General features: G+C 37.2%; 1 protein-coding gene across 1 annotated transcript; it reads right to left on the bottom strand.

The window, feature by feature from the left end:
* Positions 1-3814: 3814 nt before the first annotated feature.
* On the bottom strand, positions 3815-8661 carry Sap-r (prosaposin). Its single transcript, XM_089240888.1, has 2 exons — positions 5620-8661; positions 3815-4056 (listed from the first exon to the last, which is right to left on the bottom strand). The coding sequence occupies exon 1, from the start codon at positions 8221-8223 to the stop codon at positions 5647-5649; it is 2577 nt and encodes an 858-aa protein (XP_089097014.1). The 5' UTR covers positions 8224-8661; the 3' UTR covers positions 3815-4056; positions 5620-5646.
* Between the last annotated feature and the right edge of the window lie 8950 nt (positions 8662-17611).

Raw genomic sequence — 17611 nt, 5'->3', positions numbered from 1 at the left:
TACGTCCAAATACCAGTAGAATAAATTCAAACAAGTTCCATGCGTTTTCTTTCCTCTTTTTTTATCATCTCGAAGTTTTACAGTAACCCTAACGTTTCTTCCCCCCCCCGTCTTTCTCTTGTTAATGATTTTTCCTCCACACATATAATGTATCTTTCTACTTTATACATGTAAGAGCGAAAGAGAACACGTAGGGTGAGGGTGAAAAAAGAGAATTCTAGAAAAAACTCTCTACCTTACCTTTTGTACCTCTTTTTCATCGGTAAATAATCCTCTTAAGCTCGGTTGGCTTAAGACAAGGTTACCAGATTAATCGCCGATTCGTTAAATACAGATAATCCAAATTTCGGAAGTAATACGTTCACTGAAGAAGGGCCATAGCAGTTGCCGTCTCACCAGTGCCCGTGCCATGGGTCTTCGTGCAAAATGATATGCTATGACCCCGTACTTAGCAGGAAGCCAGATCTTACATACTCTGACAAATCACGGTACCACATCTAATCATGTAGACTTCCCAACCAAATAAGGACTCAGGGTCATACCTGGATTGGCTCATGCGTTAAGATGACCCCGGTTCTATGTGAAGCTACTTCAGCAGCATCAGGGGCTTCTTACCTGGCTGGAAGTACGTGTATACCAATTTACATTCTTATTTTCGAAAACATGACATCAGATTTCATAATCATGGGGCCTCCCACGCTTCAATGATGCCCTGTACTGTATGTTGTACCCTGTACGTTGAGACGACCCTGGTTCTATGGGCAGTGTTGCTTTTCATTCTGAAAATCGGCCATACTTTTTCTCACCATATTTCACTTATAATCTTCATTTCCTTGCATCTGAATTTTTTTTCACAGTTCTTTGTGGCTCCTTTAGAAGCCTACCATGGCACCTCTCTTCAACTTGATTTTCCCCCGTGGTTCCTCCTTAGAATAGTACCGCAGTGGGGGGGGGGGGGGGCATATGGCCTCAGGTTGAGATCATTTGATCATTTTTGTCCACGGTCACTTTCTGCACACGAGGGCTAATTAGACCGGGACCAACGATTTATTGCCGATTCCGAACGGCAGGCTTGTTTTTTATACTCATCGAGAGGTTGGTGCGCTAACCCCTCGATGGAGGACTCCCCGCGGTAGCAATCTTTTTCTGCGGTCATGTCGCTGTTTCTGTTGTACCCGTGTCAGGAAAGTTTTCTGACAAGGACAAACCGGGTATCGAACTCGCGACACCTCTAAACATCCTTTTGTACTTTAGGCGAATATCTTATCGACCTGGGCTATCGCGCCCCCTCAGGTTGAGGCACTGCTGTAATATACAATAAATCGTCCCTCCCAACATAAATCTCAATGAATCCCAGCCCACATTGGGCTAGAGTTCAGATCGCATCGTGCAGGGATTCTATAGCAAGAATGCCTTACCAATCAAAACCGCTACAAAGTGCCAACCTTATCACACGCGGGGCCCGGTGATAAAATAGTTTCAGGGTCCCGATTTCATATATTTTGGAGGGGGATCGACATCCATATATTCATGCATTATCACAGAATATTGAGGAAAAATATCCATTTAAAAATAATATAGCTACACATAGCTACAATTAAATGTAAATTAACACAAAACTTAATGAAAATTTTGAATCGATGAAAATTCAGAACCGACGATTTAAATTGATGAAAGAACTAATAAAAATTAGGGCATAATGATAATTTAATATTTATGAATTAAAAATGAGAAATAATCGAACGATATAATTCTAGCACCAATGAAAATTCAGAATTAATGAGACAAAAATTTCAGATTGATCAAAATTCAAAATAAATGAAAGAAAATAATCTCAGAATTGATCAAAATTCAGAATTAATGAAAGAAAAATTTCAGATTGATCAAAATTCAGAATTAATGAAAGAAAAATTTCAGATTGATCAAAATTCAGAATTAATGAAAGAAAAATTTCAGATTGATCAAAATTCAGAATTAATGAAAGAAAAATTTCAGATTGATCAAAATTCAGAATTAATGAGAGAAAATTTTCAGATTGATCAAAATTCAGAATTAATGAGAGAAAATTTTCAGATTGATCAAAATTCAAAATAAATGAAAGAAAATAATCTCAGAATTGATCAAAATTCAGAATTAATGAAAGAAAAATTTCAGATTGATCAAAATTCAGAATTAATGAAAGAAAAATTTCAGATTGATCAAAATTCAGAATTAATGAAAGAAAAATTTCAGATTGATCAAAATTCAGAATTAATGAAAGAAAAATTTCAGATTGATCAAAATTCAGAATTAATGAGAGAAAATTTTCAGATTGATCAAAATTCAGAATTAATGAGAGAAAATTTTCAGATTGATCAAAATTCAAAATAAATGAAAGAAAAAATCTCAGAATTGATCAAAATTCAGAATTAATGAAAGAAAAATTTCAGATTGATCAAAATTCAGAATTAATGAAAGAAAAATTTCAGATTGATCAAAATTCAGAATTAATGAAAGAAAAATTTCAGATTGATCAAAATTCAGAATTAATGAAAGAAAAATTTCAGATTGATCAAAATTCAGAATTAATGAAAGAAAATTCTCTGATTGATCAAAATTCAGAATTAATGAGAGAAAATTTTCAGATTGATCAAAATTCAAAATAAATGAAAGAAAAAATCTTAGAATTGGTTAAAATTCAGAATTAATAAAAGAAAAATCTCAGATTGATCAAAATTCAGAATTAATGAAAGAAAAATCTCAGATTGATCAAAATTCAGAATTAATGAAAGAAAAATTTCAGATTGATCAAAATTCAAAATAAATGAAAGAAAAAAATCTCAGAATTGATCAAAATTCAGAATTAATAAAAGAAAAATTTCAGATTGATCAAAATTCAGAATTAATGAAAGAAAAATTTCAGATTGATCAAAATTCAGAATTAATGAGAGAAAATTTTCAGATTGATCAAAATTCAAAATAAATGAAAGAAAAAATCTCAGAATTGATCAAAATTCAGAATTAATGAAAGAAAAATTTCAGATTGATCAAAATTCAGAATTAATGAAAGAAAAATTTCAGATTGATCAAAATTCAGAATTAATGAAAGAAAAATTTCAGATTGATCAAAATTCAGAATTAATGAAAGAAAATTTTCAGATTGATCAAAATTCAGAATTAATGAAAGAAAAATTTCAGATTGATCAAAATGCAAAATAAATGAAAGAAAAAAATCTCAGAATTGGTCAAACTTCAGAATTAATAAAAAAAGAATCTCAGAATTGATGAGACAAAAAAAAAATTTCAAAATTGATCAAAATTCGGGATTAATGAGAGAAAAAAATTCCAGAATCAATGAAAATGTAGAATTATATATATATAAAGAATACAGTTAATTTCAGAATGGGTGGAAATCCAGGGTTGTGATGAAAATTCCAAAATGCAATCAGTTGAAGCTAAGACACCTTGCTTTCTACAAAAAATGTATTTGATGTATAATGTATATATATATATTTTTTTTTTCACTTTCACTGTACTGTGAGTGCGGGGCGATCGCTCACTCCCCTAATAAGGGCGGCTTTTTCACCACCATGTCCACAACAGATAACCAAGTTTAATTAGTAGTCTCATTTTTTTTTTCTGGCTGAGATTCAAATTCCAGGACTCTACTTCCTCAAAGTATATTTTACACAATTATTCACAGATAATCATTTTATTACGCAATAATTTTGATTGAATTAGGGCCTCTTTGATGTCTGCTTCGCTTCCTCAAGATAAATCTGGGCTCTATTACATGTAGAAAATTTATGACGTAAAATTTAATTCAATTCGCCAATTAAACAAACTGAAAATTTTTAATGAGCAACAAAATCACACAAAAAATCGAACTCGACACACAAAATATTTCACACAAACATGAGAATAGCAACACTTCAAACAAAAACCTACAAAATTTTCTTGAATGTCCATGTCCTTGACGGATTATCACTGAATAATATAGTTATTATCATTGATGAAGTTCTATTATCATCAATCATATCAGTCTTATCACTCGCTCTTTCTTTATATGTTCCTCACCTGGAAAGATTCAAGTTCAAGATGATGAGTCGTACAGATAAAATATTATTTATACACTATGATAGTTTGGCGTAGAGGGCGCTTCATTTGATCGGACGGAGCCATGTGACTCGATGCCGCCAATAAAAGATCGTCTTGACACAAGGTAAGCCCTTGGTGCATTGACCCATAATCACTTCGCATTACAATCAACGTCATTTAGAAGGCTGATGGGGACTTCCTACCAGCCTCCTAATCCTCAGCTGTACCCATGCCCCCCATCCCCCCCCCGATGCGGTCAAAATAGCATTGTCACCTATGTTTGTGACATAAGCTGATACAAGCACTTCGAACGGGAAGGTGGATGATTGTACATCGTCCCCTACACCGGTTTTCTTGACTTTTTGCATTTTGCATACCCTTTGTGACAATGAGAGAGAGGCCATCTTAAGAACATCATGGGTCCCCGGACCAAGTCCACAGGAGATAGACTTGGAAGGATGGGGGAAGGGCACGATGATGAGATGTAAAAAGGCTGGGGAGGGCACGATGTTGTCAATTCATATACATTCATTTACATTTGATCAGTCGGCTATGTCACTGACGCTGGGAGAAGGGGGCAATGTCACCCCCCATGTCTCCCCACTGTATCTTCGCCCATCGCCAAGTGATTTTTCTGACGCCCTACCAGAGGCAGATGCGCATGCTTAATCTTGAAAAATTCAACCAGATGCCATTTTTGCGACACCCCTCTCTTTTTTAGGTCCCCCCCCCCCCCGCTACCGAATGAAATTCAGCACAATTACATGTAAACACAATAAGCCAATTCTTATATCAATCAAGCTCACGGACTTCCTGAAACCTCTAACCCTCGGGGTGTCCTGGTAAAGAACCAATGGCCTCATGCTAATAATAAAATTTTTAATGGGGGGGGGGGGGGTACCACCTATGGCCTATATATATATATATATATATGTATGTGCTTTGTAAACAAATCTAAGATCCAGGGTGATAACTAGGAATCTGAGTCATTTTTAATAAGGGAGGGTGGAAACTCAGTTTTTTGCCGTTCCCTATACTACTTCTACTTAACCGTACACATTCCTCCGTAGAATTTCTAATGAACCGATATATGCCAGAACCTGCCGTGTGTGTGTGTGTATGGGCGTGGGTCTAATAAATTATTTATGTTGTCAGAGTTGTGCTCGTTTCGTATTATGCTGGTGCTTCCAACTGTCTTCCATGTTTTGAAGTGAAGATGGTAATGCTTCGATTTTTATGCTAAAGAAGTACCATGTTGAAGGTTTGCCTGCTCTCTGCTGAGGGAAAAATCCCTCCGTTGCAAAAACTGATCATTTTTTAACGGTATTGTTTCACCTAAAATTTTACGCCCTCTCTCGGGGAAACTGCCTTCTTCCATATAGTTGAAACAAATTTAGCCCTGCTGACACAAATTTTAAGATTACAAAAATTATGTAATTTTACGACACAAAATTATGTAATTATAATTTTCAAGTTGATTAAACGGTCGTGTATCAAAAAAGTAATTATGAATAATAATTGTAATTATATTTGGTAATTTACCTTGTGTCAAGATCTTGCATGGATGAATCATTTCATCTTGGCGCAGTAATCCTCGGCCTTGCAAGCGACTGCGTGGGCTTTGCTCTTGCACCAGTAAGACGGGCCGAAAGTGCACTTGCGTCCTCCCAGGAGATGAACGTGTCCCGGCGGACGAGGGCACATGTCGATGTCCTGACAAACCTGTTTGCTGTCGGCCAGCTGCCCGATCATCTGCAGCAGGTACGGTCCGTACGTCTCGACGAGGATCGAGCACTTGCTCTTCATGGAAGCCGGAACGACGGTGCAGGCCTTCTCGATCAGTTGGGTGATCTCCTTGTCGACGTCGTCCTCCTCGAGCAACTTGTCCATGTAGTCGACGACTGTCGTGCACATAGAGCACTTGTCCCATTTCAGCGAGTTAGTAGTGATCACCGGTCGGCCGGTGCCGTTAGTGCAGGCATGGAGGGTGTAGCACATGGTGCTCGGGTCCAAATATTGAGCCACGATGACCAGCAGGGAGCTTCCGAATTCGTTGATGTAGTCGGCGCAGTTCTCCGAGAATTGACTTGGGAGGAGGGCGCACACCCTTTCCATTTCCGACTTGATGGTGTCTTGCACGGAGCTGTCCATCAACTGGTTTTGAATGTAGTGAAAAAGGTACTGGCATCCAGAGCATTCGAGACCTTTCTGCGGGCAGACTTTCAGAGCGGCGCAGACCAGGGTTGGATCCATCTCTTCGGCGAGCAAAGTGATCAACAGCTGGGAGTATTTGTCAACGAAGTCCTTGCATTTGGTGGATATTTTCGATGGCATGTACGAGCAGACTTTGTCCAGGGCTTCGCGGATCTCTTCCTCGGTCCTCTGGTCTTTGAGCTCGTTGTCGACCTGCTGGACGACTTCCTTGCAAACGTCGCATTCGAGGTCTTTGAATTTCGGAAGGATTATCCTGAAGGTTCCGTCGCAGAGCTTCACCGCCGAACAGACCGAAGTGGGATCCAAATCTTGTACGAGGACGTTGATGACGTTGTCGATGTTCTGCTGGACGAAGACCTTGCATTCGTTGGCGATCTCTGTCGGCAGAACCGCACATCCGCGATCGAGGAGGTCTTGAAGCGATTGCTTGGTGTCCGGATCCTGGAGACGGTTCTGCAGCTGTTCGACAAAGTCCTTGCAGACATCGCATTCAATGGATTTTACGGATTTGGGTCTGCGGCCACTTTTTGGACAAAGTCCGAGAGCTGGACAGACGTTGTCTCCTGAGAGTTCCTGTTCCAAAATGTTGAACAAAGTGTCCATGTTCTGATTAATCGCGTCCTTGCACTCGCTCTGCATTGACTTCGGCATGTAAGTGCAGAAGTTGTCCAAATATTGCTGAACGGTCGCCTTTGTCGATGGATCTTTCAAATACGTCTGTATTTCATTGAAGGTTTCCTTGCAGACGTCGCAGAGGACGTTGGATTTCCTCGGAGGCACCACTCTGACGTTCAGTTCGTTGCTCTTGCCGTCTTCCAGAGGGCAGACCTTCATGGACAGGCAGAGGTCTTCGTATTTCACGCCTTTCATGATCCGGTGTTTCATGCGCTGTCCGTGCTTAGAGATGAACATGTCGCATTGCCCGTTATATTCGGTGACCCATCTGCCGCAGACCTCCTGCAATTCCTTCTGGACCACTGCGTGGCGCCTGTTGTTTCCAATGTCGTGCTGGATGTAGAAGGATATGGCCCGGCAGAAAGCGCACTCGGTGTCGCGTTCGAATGTCAGCGCGGGATGTGAGAGGCGTTCCACTGGCAGTTGTTCTGGTTTCGGCACGTCGTTTGAGGACTGGATACGTTTCGCCGGAATCAGTTTCACCAGGGGCAGGATTTTCGGTCGGGAAGCCGGGATGAGCTTGGTGGCCATGATGGAACCATCGTTGCCGCAGAGAGTGATGAGGGTGCAGAAACCCTTGGTGTCCAAACTTCGGATGTAAGCGAAGATTTCGTCGTAGTATTCGTTGACCAGGGCCGTGCATTTGGTGGAGAAACTTCCCGTTTGCTTGCAGAAATTCTGCAGGGCCGTCCTGAACTCCTCGACAGTCGTGTTTGCAGTGACCAAATCCTTGATGTGCTGGAGGACGTGGGTGCAGAATTCACAGACCAGCTCGTCTTTCACTTTCGATTCCTTCTTCACGTCAGTGATCGGTAGATGAACCAGGTTACACAGTCCGGAAACGGTACACACCATGGTCGGGTCCATTCTGGAGGCGAGCATCTCAACCAGTTCGGGGATGAACTCGTCGACGATCTTGATGCAAGCATCGGAAACGAGCTTGGTCGGCAATAACTTACAGCTGCCTTCGAAAACCTCTTTGATTTCCTCCTGGGTCATATTACTCAACAGCTGGTCCCTCGCTTCCTTGACCATCTCCTTGCAGATGTCGCAGATCTGGTCGTTGTCGTCGGGTGCAGACATAGTGGACCACACATCGTGGATGCAGGACTTGACGACCCCGCACAACCTGGCGCTTTCGAGATCCTGACAAGCGAACGTCGGATCGACGCACTGTTCGGGTATGGCGTCCCTGGGCAAGTTCCAGACCGCGGAAACACAGGACAGTCCCAAAAGCAAATAACACAGATACCTCATCGCGCTGTCGTTGCTGAGACGGCAGACGTTAACAACACAAAAATGACGAAACAAGCCTATGTATCGGATTGTATATAGACAGAGCGAGACAAACACACAACCGCAAAGATGAAGCTGCCACTGAAATTGCTTATAAAAACACGGAAATAAGTGCGTTTATCTTCTAAAAATTATCGATCGCGCAATCACGTGAAAGTTGACGCATTGCCAATTTCTTTGTTCTGGTTATCAGTAATTTCCAAAGTTCGAATTTCGGATTATTCACATTGTGCTCAAAGGTTTCTCCCTCTTTTTCGTATTAATTGTCACTGATGATGACCGCATTACATCACGTTTCAAAATAATAAACTGATAGAACACAAACCGTTTCCAGCTGGAAATTCAAACTTACTATTCCAGAGAGAGAAGACATTTTGTTTCTCTCCCCCTTATAAACAAGAAAGATCGCGCATTTAGAGGAAAAATAAACGAGGAAGTGTCACGTGATCAACTCGCGAAAGTAGGAAGAAAAGTACTTTAGCCACATTTAAAGAGACTTTAAGGAAATTTTGTCTGTTTTTCCCGACTTTTTGCTTACTTTCCTACGAGAAGTTCTTAATTTCGCGACAATTTATGGATCGCACTTACGACTTTCTCTTTCTTTGCGATAATTTGTTTTTTAATCAAAAGAGGGACATTTTCTGTCATGAATAAATTTATTATCAGCTGTAAAAATAAATAATAACTAAATTAATTATTAATGATTGGAAATTATTTATTACTATTATTTATTCTAATTCAAATGAATAATTGTTTATTTTTGTAATTATTTTCAGGTAAAAACATGCCACAATAATATTCATAACATTATTAAGGCATGAATATATAGGGTGACCAGATCACACACCAGATCATGTGACTGAACAACTGGGACATAATGCAAATTCTGACATATTACTGTTAAAAATCCGGGACATCTTGAAAAATTTTTTTTTAGACATTACAGTGTCACATTTCAAGGCAATGGCTAGAATTACTCATTGGCAATAAAGCCTGTGTCTTGAATGGTTTAGTTCGCTGTCGAATAGGAAATTTGAATTATAATAATTATAAATGGCGTTTCAATGTTTCTATATACAGTGAAGCCTGTCAGTTTGGACACTTCTGTATCCTGGACACCTCACTATATTGAAGGGTTTTGAATAGAAACAACCATGATCCACAGAATTTCCACAGTATTTTACCTCTATATTTTGGACACCTCTCTAACTAGGACAGATTTTAACGAAATCATAGGTGTCTAACTTACGGCCGTATTCACCAACACAGTTTCAACTGCGATCGCAGGTTAAACGATCAGCGATCGACACGGATTGGTTAAAATCCTTAATTTAACCAATCCGTTTCGATCTTCAATCCTTCCACCTGCGATTGCAGTTGAAACTGTGTTGGTGAATACGGCCGTTAGAGAAGTTTTACTGTAATTTTTTTTTTCATGTCAAAAATTATTGTAAATTACAGGAACATATAAATACGTATTTTTCTATACTAGTTTGAAATGATATATAAGTATAGTAAAACACACACACGCGGTTATAGAGTGACATCGATAATATTCTGCGAGATTTCGTCGCTATAACCAAGGTCGGCGTTTTCAAGCCCTTTTTTTGGAAAAAAATACAATCAGATGCCAAATACTGTGCATGAAGTTGGAATTTTATTCTGGTTAAGGGGGTGACCATATTTGATTGAGAAAAACATAGAAATCGGGATCATTGAGGTATCCGACTACCTTTCTTGTCACTTTTCTTTAAAATGGTTCTGGAGTGAACTTTAAATGCATTTTTTGATAGAAAATGCCTCGAAATGGTGAAAACAGTGACAAATTTTGGTCTATCTATTATATTTTCTATGAAAAAGTCATTTTTATGTCAAATTTTAGGCAAAATTCATGTCATATTCGAAACATGATTACAAAAAATTTTATTAATGAAATGCTTTGTGATGTCCACAGTGCATTTAGTTAGTAATGTTGCTGGTTATGAACCAAAATTTAAAGGATTGCATGATATGTTCATAAGTTACACCAAAATATGTTTTTAAGTACGTGTGAATTTTTTTGAAATTTCATCCTACATTTCGTCTATAAAACACTGGAATTCAAAAAATATATGTGATAGACCTTAGATTTTGGTTCATAACCTCAACAATGTATAGCAAAATATCACATTAAAATTTCGTAATGATGCAATAAATAGATTTTTACAAATCATGTCACAAACTAGAGTAAAATGTCAACAATATTATTCATCGTAAAACACGTTTGAAGTCTTTATTAGCATATTACTTGTATGTAAAAACGCAACACTAAAGTGAACGTAACTTTGATTGTAGGCATCATATAACAAGGCCTGTTTTGGAATCAAAACAAATAGGGTTTTCTATATTTTCTTCCAAAATGACGTTTTCAACGTAGTCGGATAACCTTAATACGGGACATTGCTGATTCTAGCAAAACATGTCGGCAATTTTTTTTCTCGGACCAATGAATGAAGGAAAGGCATTTTCTCTATATATATTATGGCGCGAGGTGAACTCAGAAAGTAAAATTTACTAGTCTCCGTGGGAGAATTGAACTGTCCTCTTCCAATCTTTGATATTAAGACGACCCAGTCCCTTTGCAATCCAAGCAAGGATTGCTAGGCGACTTGGCCATTATACTATCCAGAAAAAGTCTTTCCTTCATGTTGCCGATTTGCCAGTGAAACTGTCAAACATTACTTATAAATAACTCTTGGTGAGAAATAGTGCTATAACAAGTCTGCTAAAATGTGTTTCCCGAGGGAAAAAATGAAAACGGCATGTAAATGTGAGATGAATATTCAGTCATGTTCATTACAACACAATCTATTAATTATGCAAATCAACTTCATCACCGGGAAAGAAATGAGCTTCATTTAAAAAAAATGAAAAACAGGACATTGTGATTGAATTAGGAACAAATGTAAACAATGAAAAATTGGAAATATATTTCAAATGCATCGAAAGAAAAATCGCTAATGTGTTTAAAATGGTAAAAATGATTGAATGGACTAAAAAAAGTAAATTTAAGGAGAAATATATAGCTAAATTAAAAAAAAAAAATCCAAATAAAATAAATAATTTATTTCAAAAATTTAAGAATCAAAAATAGATTTTGAAAAATTAAAAATAAATTTTAAAAAATTTAAGAAAAATATGAATCTATATAAAGCTAAATTAAAGAATCGATAAATTTTGAAGAGATGGAAGAGAATCAATCAAAAACAATGTTTCACTGGATCAAAAGGAAATAAATGAATTTTACATAGTTTAAAAAATCAAAATAATTTTAAAAAGTCAAAATAAATCAATAAAAATAAAAAATTAATAAAACTAAAAATAATTTAAAGAACTGAAATAGTTTTTGATAGTTTTTTAAAAAAGTTTTAAAAACTCTAAATAAAATCAAATAAAGATATAAATAAATTAAAAACACAGAACTGAAATTAAAATTAAATTCAAAAAAAATTTAAATTCAAAAAAATTAAAATTAAATTCAAAAAAAATTTAAATTCAAAAAAATTTAAATTAAATTCAAAAAAATTTAAATTAAATTCAAAAAAATTTAAATTCAAAAAAATTAAAATTAAATTTAAATTTAAATTAAAAAAATTAAAATAAATCTCAAAAATTAAATTAAATTCAAAAATTTAAAATTCCTTGAAAAAAGTGAGAAAGGACGAAGATGAAAAACTGTAGTAATTTGATCACAATATCCAACCAACGTAAAAAAAAATTCAAATTTCTTCATTTAAATTCTTATAACTCATCCAAATTCTTTCACCTTAATACCCAATTCTCTCAGACAAATTATGCTAATATTTAAAAAAAAAACTCATTAAACTTCACAACGTATCTTGGATCATTTTTTCGATACATTGAACTGCTCTCATCCAAAACACATATTAAAAAAAAAACAAAAAACTAGTTAAACCACACCACGATTAGTTATTTACGTCGACCTCAATAACAAGGGGGAGTCACTCCGAGACGATCACTCATAAAAATACACACATGCACAATAACACTTTGGTCTGGCCGTTCCAAAGAAACGCCTAATTAGCATCTTCTAAAAGCTCTAATCGAAGTAAAAAAAAAACAAGAGAAGAGAAGGTGCGTCCAAATCTCCAAAATAATGCATGAACATATTAGCAATTGATGCCGATGGTGATCTTTTCTTCGTTCGTTTCTTCCTCAACACCAAAACGAGAACCAATTTTTTGTTTTTTAATATATGAGAGAGTCGCGTTTGCAAATAATTTACACGTTAAATAATGATGATGAGGATAAATAAATAAATAAACATGAAGGGAAAGAGCCCTCGTTTCGTAACCTCGTTTGACAGCAGCCACGATGATGATTTTCACGGTGTTTGTTCGCCAACACCTCTATTTTTCTCATTCTGTCTTATCGTAGAAACACGACTTGCGTTCTTTTACTGTCGAATATTATATTTAAAAAAATAATAATAACTAAACTGGCACTCGAAAAAAGACCTACTTAAGCTCCGATAAGTGCTCAAATTGGGTCGCTTGCCCAAAGCCCCCATTTTCTTTCTTTTTTTTAAAAAAAAAAGATGCAGTGGTGTGTGTGCACGAGGACCTTTTCTGATAGAATTGACGATCCGAATGCGTACACACACATCACATACACAGGGAAGAGGACAATCGTTGGGTTTTGGTGCTTTTTTTTTTTTTTTCCTGCTTATAGTGATGGTTTTTAGTTAAACAGGGCATGTATCGCAGGTACCAAGAGGAAAAAAAAAACAAAAAACCTTTGCCTTTTTCTGCAGTTTTTGGTCACATGATGTCCAGCGGTTCTTAGTCGCTGAAGAAGACGTCTTGTTTCGTGTGATTTTTGGATTTGTATGGAGATTTAATGTTGATGTGTTTTTTTTGATGTGACTAATTCGACTGATCTGAAGGTTTAGGATGGTGATTATTAAAGCCCGGATTACATGCACTAAATAAAGTAGCGAACTATGCACTTCGAAATGCCAAAATATGCATTAAAAAAACCCAAAATATGCTCAAAAAAATCCTGAGAGGGTAAATGTACCAAAAAGGATAAAATGTGCATTAAAAAAAAGCGCCATACGAAAAAAGCAGATGCTTTAAATGCATATTTTTTGCTTAGTCTGCGTATTTCCTTTGCAAAAAAATATCCCCACATATATGAAAAAAAACTTTCACATATTTTTTATTTAGGTGTTTTTAAGCTCTAGTTTGTTGTAGCAGCTCAGTAACAAAATAAAAGTAACAAAAGAATCTCGACACTATTTGCAAAAAGAATTGAACACTTTTGACGTACCTCTAGAAATAGAGTTACAATAAAACGGTTGATATTTGGAAAATTATGTATTATACAAACATATTTATTATAATTCACTTAATCCTACCTCCGAAGAAAACCGATGTTACGACAATATTATGAGCAATATTTATTCGAAAAATTATGAAATCAAAATATGAAAAAGCATATGCACATAGGCATTTCCCATATAATCCGAGCTCTAGTGATTATTTAAACATTTAAACCTGAACTGGAAAGTAGTCGTGATATGTCTAATAGATAAGCATTTACAGGAGAGGGGGGGACTAAGCAATGCTGCCACATGAGTAGGGCTGGCACGGTTCCAGCCTGGGGGTAACGGGACAATTCTTCTCAGTTTTTGCTTCTCTTAATTATAAATTCAGTGTCAAATCTGACCAGGGAGTCCGGCAAAGAGCCCAACCAAAGGCCTACTGCAGAATGTGAGGGCAGGGGGGGGGGTGACTGAACTCGCTATAGGCCCAAGGCGGCAAATTTGAGGAATGAGTAGTCAAGAAAATTAGACTAGATTGCGAGAAGAGTGGGAAAAACCATAAGCCCGACTCAGTCTAGAGAGGGAACGACCACGTGAGCTACCGAAAGAATGGCCCAGAGAGTGTGCGAGTATGTGAGCAATCGAAAGAGTGACCTTGAGAACGAGGAACTAGGATGTTTGTGTGTGTCCAAGAAAGTGGACTAGAGAGTGTGTAAGCATAGGTGTAACCCAAAGAGGGAAGTATATAGAGTGACGAATCATATCAGTGAACGACCAAAAGAGTGACTTAGAGATACGGTCATATTTACGGGACGCGCTATAGCTCAGGGTAGCAAGTTTGAGTAATCGGGAATCAAGAAAATTAGTCTAAATAGACTTGAATAAAAGGTGGCAAAATGTGTATAGCCCACAGGCGGCAAAACTATAAACCCACCTTTAGTCTAAATGCAAATGTTTCTTCTCGAAAATGACCAGCTGAACCCATTCTGCCATGGTATTTTTCAATATAGATTTACCTGTACACAAGGACCGAAATTCGTTCTGTCATAATTTGGGTGTATGACTTATGCATTGGTAATTGAGCAGTTGTGATTGGACACAAGTATGAGCAATATCCATTCGATGACAAAGCATTCTAATCACGAGAGTTTACCCAAGGCCTACTTTGTTCAAAAAGTTTATAAGTAAAATTGGCCTTGGTCATAGTTCAAGATTTGGGTTCGATTGTTTTCTCGCGAGGCGTAGATGCACTGACACACACACACCAACAATACTCCATTCAAGTAGCGTTCAAGGCATTATGTTAATTTGAGTTTGATCATATGTCAGAGTTGTTGTATGGGTGGTCTTCTTCTGATGGCGGCATAGACGTGCTCGTTGCACGGAAAAAATCTAGAGATATCCTACAACGGTGATTCTCAACCTTTACTGACTCGCGGGCAGAGGCGGATTTACTGTTGTACCGCCTGTGAGCTACCCTAATTTTTTCACCTTTCCCCCCTTTCATCCCAGTCTAATTTTTCTTGACCACTCGCTCCTCAAATATGACCAACACACTTGCGCCCCTCTCCAATTCTTATGAACACTCCCCTCTCTCTAAGTCACTCATTTGATCACTCACATGCTCGCGTACACTTTTTTTCATTCACATAATTGCGTACACTTTTTTTCATTCACATAATTGCGTACACTTTTTTTCATTCACATAATTGCGTACACTTTTTTTCATTCACATAATTGCGTACACTTTTTTTCATTCACATAATTGCGTACACTTTTTTTCATTCACATAATTGCGTACACTTTTTTTCATTCACATAATTGCGTACTCTTTTGGTCAATCACATGCTTTCGTACTTTTTCGCTCAGACATTGGCCGGATCAACTGGGCCGACCAATTCGCGAACTGGCCAACTTCGGGCTTTTTTTTTTCCCCTAAAATAAATGAAACTAGGGCCTCCAAAGAAGTATTTGGGTCCTTATACTTATCATAAAAATTAATTTGTCAAATGCGTAACTGCACGTTCTGGTGATTTTGTGTGGAAAACATCACCGTTATTATAAATGCTACGATATTATAAACTTAGTGATACCTGCGGGCTTTATCGGAAAATTTTTATTTAATTTAATTGTGTGTGTTGCAATATTTTTAGCTATTTTCTAAAAGTGGTCCACGAGCCACGGTAGAACGCTCCGAGGGCCATGCATTGAACACCCCTGTCCTACCATACTCGGTCACGAGAGGGTGAGAAGATACGCGGATTTTATATAATTTCTTTCCATTTTATGGAATACAAAATATGACCAAATATCCGTAATTCACATTGGAAGCCTTAGAACAGCAGTTCCCAACCTGTGGTACGCGTACCTCTAGAGGCTACTTGAAGGGTCATTCGGGGATACACGAAAAATAATCATGAAGAGCGGGGGAAAAAGAGTAAAATATTGAAAAATTTTTGTGACACAAAATGGTAAGTTAGCTTCCTCGACATTTCTACGGGTACGCAAGCGTCGTAGATTCATGAATGTCTAGGAATCGGAAAGTTTTTACGCATTTATAAGGGTAAAAAAAACCTTTTATCCCTCCCATGCATTTCAAAGGAAATGCACTACTTTTGTGCAATTGTAGTAATCCTCTGCTAGAAATATAAAGAAATACAAAAGCCTTCATATATTCCAAGCGGCACGTATGCCTTCTACACATTTCAATCGATACTCACACCTATGCATTCTCTGTGATAAGGAAGGTATCGCATTTCAGGAGGTATGCATGTCTTAGACGCCTTTCTGGGGGGGGGGGGGTCTAGGACTTGCATAAGGAATGCTTGCGCATTTTGCGCTTTTCTATAATCTAAAAAGCTATAATCTAGAAGTCTACACATTCCAAGGGGTAGGCAGGCCTACAAATTCTAAGGAAATACACATATTTAGGTGTAGGTGAAATTCTCTAATGGATTACGTACGTATTCGTAGGAATTAGCAAAGCTCCCACATATTTTTCAAGAAATACTGTATTCATTTCTCTTACTCATATAAAGAAGTACGGTAGACTCTTAAACATTTCCACGGAGCTCTTCAAGCTCGAAAGGCTGGGAACCACTGTTTTTTAATTAGCATTTATCCGAGTACCTCTAAGCACGCGGGGAACTATAAACACCCTCTTTGGTATTCCATATCCACTCGCTGCATTTCGAATATAATATCTGCTTTGTTGTCAAACACATCCGAATCTCTTGCGGAGTACCTTTCGAAAATCATTGATGATAGAGATCAGCGTTTCTTAACCTTTTTGAAGACAAGAACCAGTAAAATTTCTGGAACAATTCGACAGACCCCTTGATTCCCGTATTACAGGACATTCCTGTAATTTTCGTTGTTCCGGTTTTTTTATACTGTCCCGTTTTTTTCAACTATAATTATTTGAATTTGTAGTAATTACAAAAGTCGTAATACACACACGCGCACGCACGCACGCACGCGCGCGCGCACACACACACACACACACACACACACAGTGTTTTCATAGTATAAATTATATTATAATTATGGGGTAAAGATTATAAATATTCATCGCACATATTTGTCAGGTTTAATGTTTTCTCCGCAATTGCAATTACGATCAGTGATTGTGTCTACAATATTATTTGATGTAGCAATGTTTTTTGATGACAGGGCGATGTCCCGTATTTTACGGATTATTATTTAAAAAATCCCAGTTTACCGTATTTTTCTCAATGAAATGTGGTCATCAGATCGTTTGAATATTTTTATCGTGAAATACTGTACATTTTTGTCAACTGCGATTTACAGCAGTCCCTTGTTTCCATACCCTTCAGCAATTTTACCAGTAATTAGAAATTGCATTTGAAACAATAAATTGAAATTTTTTGAAAAATTTAGAGATATCCCGTATTTAAGATCGTAATTTCCCGCATTATCTTCAATGATATGTGGCGAATCTAAGTATGAAGGTTTCATTTGACTTGAACTTGATATGGATATTACTAATACGGTCGAATCCTG

The sequence above is a fragment of the Pholcus phalangioides genome, unplaced genomic scaffold, assembly GCF_987345545.1.
Source record: "Pholcus phalangioides strain wild (caught in Gottingen) unplaced genomic scaffold, Ppha-v1.0 ptg000013l_1, whole genome shotgun sequence".
NCBI lineage: Eukaryota > Metazoa > Arthropoda > Arachnida > Araneae > Pholcidae > Pholcus > Pholcus phalangioides.
This window is presented reverse-complemented; position numbering and strand designations above follow the sequence as displayed.

Coding starts and splice junctions, on each gene's coding strand:
- Sap-r (XM_089240888.1), bottom strand. CDS start 8,223: ATGAGGTATCTGTGTTATTTGCTTTTGGGACTGTCCTGTGTTTCCGCG.